This window comes from Orycteropus afer, unplaced genomic scaffold, assembly GCF_000298275.1.
Source record: "Orycteropus afer afer isolate SDZICR_OR568_19922 unplaced genomic scaffold, OryAfe1.0 scaffold00948, whole genome shotgun sequence".
NCBI lineage: Eukaryota > Metazoa > Chordata > Mammalia > Tubulidentata > Orycteropodidae > Orycteropus > Orycteropus afer.
Window position 1 is genome coordinate 40,339 of NW_006922535.1, and position 4,584 is coordinate 44,922.

The 4,584-nt window shown below is 34.5% G+C and overlaps 1 protein-coding gene across 1 annotated transcript; it reads left to right on the top strand.

Moving 5' to 3' along the window:
* Positions 1–3,116: 3,116 nt before the first annotated feature.
* Positions 3,117–4,040, top strand: LOC103212394 (TLR adapter interacting with SLC15A4 on the lysosome-like). The gene has a single exon (XM_007958381.1). The coding sequence runs from the start codon at positions 3,117–3,119 to the stop codon at positions 4,038–4,040; it is 924 nt and encodes a 307-aa protein (XP_007956572.1).
* The last annotated feature ends 544 nt before the right edge of the window (positions 4,041–4,584 follow it).

A 4,584-nucleotide genomic window follows, 5' to 3' on the forward strand; every position in this document is an offset into this window, starting at 1 on the left:
TGTGATGCGTGCTGAGTTCGGAGGAAGTTCCTTGATACCTGCTGAGACTGGAGGGCAGATAAAAGCCCTAAGGAGTGTTTAGAATTACAAAAGTTCTGTTAGCACTACTGACACTAAAAGGTTTCTGGTTAAAGATTTTCCTGGAGGCTGCTAGAATTCTGGCTTCAGATTGACTCACACTATGTGCCAGCAGCTAATGCTTGGGTCCACAACCAATGGCCATGAAAGCAGCAGTCAAGAAATCAAATGATGTACAGCATTGGGCAAATCTGCTGCAAAGACCACTTTAAAGTCTGTGGTATAGTCAATATTCTTTGCCAACACTGCAATTCAAATGCATCAATTCTTCTGAGATCTTCTTTATTCATTGCCTAGCTTTCACATGCATATGAGGCTATTGAAAAGATAATGGCTTTGGTCAGGCAAACCTTAGTCTTCAAAGTGACGTCTTTGCTCGTCAGTGTCCAAATAAAATGAAATCCTTGACAACTTGATCTTTTATCCAGTCATCATTATGTGGTTATTGGTCTAATTGTGAGGATTTTTGTTTTCTTTATGTTGAGATCTAATCCATACTGAAGGCAGTATTTTCTGATCTTCATCAGTAAGTACTTCAAGTCTTCTTTATTTCCAGCCAGCAAGATTGTGTTTTCTACATATCACAGGTTGTTAGTTGCTTCTCCTCCAATCCTGATACCATGTTCTTCTTCATATAGTCCAACTTTTTGGATTATTTGCTCAGCATACATACTGAATAAATATGGTGAAAGCACATAGCCCTGATGCACACTTTTACTGATTTTAAACAGTGCAGTATCCTCTTGTTCTGTTCATTCAAGTGACTGTCTATTAATTTATGTACAGGTTCTTCATGAGCACAATTAAGTCTTCTGGAATTCCCATTTTTTGAAATGTTATCCAAAATTTGTTATGATCCACGCAGTCAAATGCTTCTGAAGTCAATAAAACACAGGAAAACAACTTTCTGATATTCTTCGCTTTCAGACAAGCTACATCTGACACCAGCAATGATTCGCTCATTCCACACAAGTCACCACAATACAACAAACTTACAGACGAGTGGTGGTTAAACTAGGTTACCTGGGTTCAATCCTAAACTCTACCACTTACAGCTTGGTGATGATGGCCATGTTATCTAACTTTTCTGGGTCTCATTTTCCTCATCAGAAAAATGGGGCTAATAATATCTGTTACATAGGCATAATATGAGATGTAAAGAGTTAGTATTTATAAATTATTTAGAACAGTATCTAGCACATTGTAAGCACTCAATAAATGATGAATCATACTGTATATATTTTCAAAGCACATGGAGAAAATATATTGTAGTTCTGAATCCACTTGGGTTCCAAATCCAATTGCCTATTGCAAATCTTAATTCTACCATTTTCTAACTTTGAGAATGGTTAGTGTAAAGTTTTTCTCTGTTTTTGTTTCTTCCTGTATAAAAGGGGATAATAATAGTTCTTGCTTCCAAGCATTGTTAGAACAGTAAGTAATATATGTAGACTATTTAGAATGACTTTAATGTAGTAATTATTCAATATATACTTTTTATCATTGTTGTTGTTGTTGTTATGTGCCGTCGAGTCAAACCCGACTCATAGCGACCCCTTCTTGGATTTCCGAGGCAGTATCACTACGGAAGAAGGATTGCCCAACCTTCCTTCCGAGGAGTGGCTGGTGGGTTTGAACCGCCAGCCGTCTGGTTAGCAGGCAAGTGTCTTAGCCACTATGCTACCAGAGCTCCTCAGTATTTCATGTTATAGATGTACCATAATTTATTTAACCAGTCTCCTATTTATGGTGAATTAGGTTATTTCTAACTACTTATTTTTCTTTTTTTAAATGCTGGTTATGACACTGTTTTTCTACTTCAATAAACACTTTCAAGATCCTCTTTTGGTATGTGATCATTACCATACATGTGATTAACCCACACCATTTTTCTATAAGCTTGGTTCAGTCTTAGGGTTTGAATGGAAAGCAGAACTATTTTATGTGGTTAATACTGTGTTTCCGTGGCATAAGCAAAAGCTGAGAAACAAAAGAGTCAAAAGACACTTTTCTCATTCTGGGGCTATTGGAATCTCAGAAAACTGAACCTTTAGGCTATCTTGACATTTCAAAAAGGTAAGTTTACATTCTTATATATTTCATTTACGTTTTTTAATTTTCTTCCAGAAATCGTTTAACTATGAATATAAGAAATTGCTGGGAGAAATTTATAGCTAACACCATAAAAGTATAAGAGGAAAGTTTATATCTTGAGTCAAGTTTGTATTTTCTTTCACACCTTCACTGAGTTTATAGGAAAAATTGAAAGTCCTAGATTGCTCTAAAGAATCATACAAAAAATAAGTTCTTAGGGAAATAAAATTTAAGTCAAAAGAAAGGGAGGAAGGAAGAAAAGAGAAAAAAGATGGTAGTAAATTTGTCAACCTATTTCTATTTTCATTATTGAAAAATCAAGTTAGTACATTTATGAGTTTAATCAGAAAGTTTGCATGAATCCAAACTATATACAAATGTTCATTTCTTATATATACTCTCAGATAATAGAACTTTATTTCTGTGATTCAAATGATATATTAATTAAATCCAACTCCTTTTAAAACCAACTCCTTGAAAGCAGGCTTGATTTTAAGTAGACCCTTTGAAGATAGAGAAAAGGTTAAGTACTTCACTAATAATTTTTAAATAAATCCTTAAAGTCAGTTAAATACACACATACACACATACATACACACATTTATATATGTTTGTGCTTTTGAAAACATTTCCATGCATACCATATAATTTTTTTCCTGACAATTATTCTGGGAAGAAGGTAGGGAAACATTGTTATTATCATTTAATTGATGGAAAATTGAGATCCAGAGATGATTAAATAAACTATCTGATGTAAAACAGTGGCAGAACCAGAAGCCAAGTCGCACTTCTGTTCCTACTTTTATCCTTTGATCAACACTGCTACTTTAAGTAACTTGTTTCATATAGAAGATAATTCCTTGGCATTTTAATGATCATTGCCTTCAATGAGTTCTTTTATATTACAGGAATACTGCATTCTTCTATTTAAAAATTTTAACAAAATGCTAGCAGAGGCCTTCCTAATTGAACTTCCATACAAAGAACAAAAATATACAAAATTCTACAAACCATTTACATGTAAGAAGACCTCAAATGATAATAAGGAAACATGGAAAAAGCAGCTTTTAGATATAGAAGACAATGCACTTTCCCCTGCTAAGATGGAAAATCAAGAAAAGGTTATGAAAGAAAGTCTAATAGAGCAACGAAATAATACATGCCAAATAAAATCTGTGGATGAGAAAACTGTGGAGAAATGCAAAGATATACCTCTTCCCGGAAATGTGTCAGTTGCATTGGCCATTCCAAAGAAAAAAGGACATGATGAAACACAATTGGATCTGTATGGATCCTGGTCCTATACAGGTATTTGCCAGAATTATCCTGACCTACAAATTGGAGGTGACCACGTGGGGAACATGTATGATTCAGGCTGCTTTGTAGAACACACACATGATGATGCTTTTAATGGTCCTCTTTTACATTCTGTGGATATATCATTGGGCGATTCTCCCATCATTGAGCCTCTAGAGAATCTACCTGCCTCAAAGCTGTTGGATGGAGATGATATTCGAGAAAAAAGTATGATGTCTCATAAGCAACCTCTCTCTAATTCTATGCTTAATAATTATATGGAAAAAAAGGTGGCCGAACTCTACAAACAGTTGTTGGATGAAACTCTTACCCGGTGCTACTCCATAACCAATCTTATGGATTCCAATTTGTTAATGAATAATGTTAATCAGATTAGCCTTCAAATCTCTCAAGAGCAGAACATAGACCCATTGAAAGTTCGTGTAACTCTTCTACATTCTCTAGCGCTATGTAATCTATGTAACATTTCCCATAAAAACAGTTCTGAATTCAGCACTCCTAATTTACAAATATCAAACCAGACAAGTAGGGAACTTGTATCACATCTATAGTAGGAACCAAGCCTTGATTAAGGCTGACTTTCTGGCATATCAAGTCACATCAGACCTCCTTTTGCTTAAGTATTTCTTTTTGTTTACAACATACCTGATATTTTACACTGACGATCAGAATAGCCTACAGGAAATTATTATGTGTGTTCCAAAATTGAGTGTAAGAGCATATTCAAAGGAATGCTTTAGATAAAAACTAAATTTCAATGTTTTTTTTTTCCTAACTGTGGAAAGGGGCTTAGGGAAAAGTGGAGAATTTGCCAGTGCTATCTATTTGCATTGAACTTGATGCTTCGAAACTCTACTGGGAAAATCATCAAATTTGTTGTATCACTGTTATTCCAGGTTGATTTCAGGGATAGGAGGAAGAAAAATATACAGATAAAGTGAACAAAGTCATATAGAGCCCTCATCTAGAAATGAAGAGGCTCACTTGGCAAATTTGTATTTTTCTCAGATTATCCTTAACTATGATCTTGGTTTAGGATAAAAGTCAGTAGAATGTTAAGGAAATTTTAAATATACATGAAATAAATTAACAAAA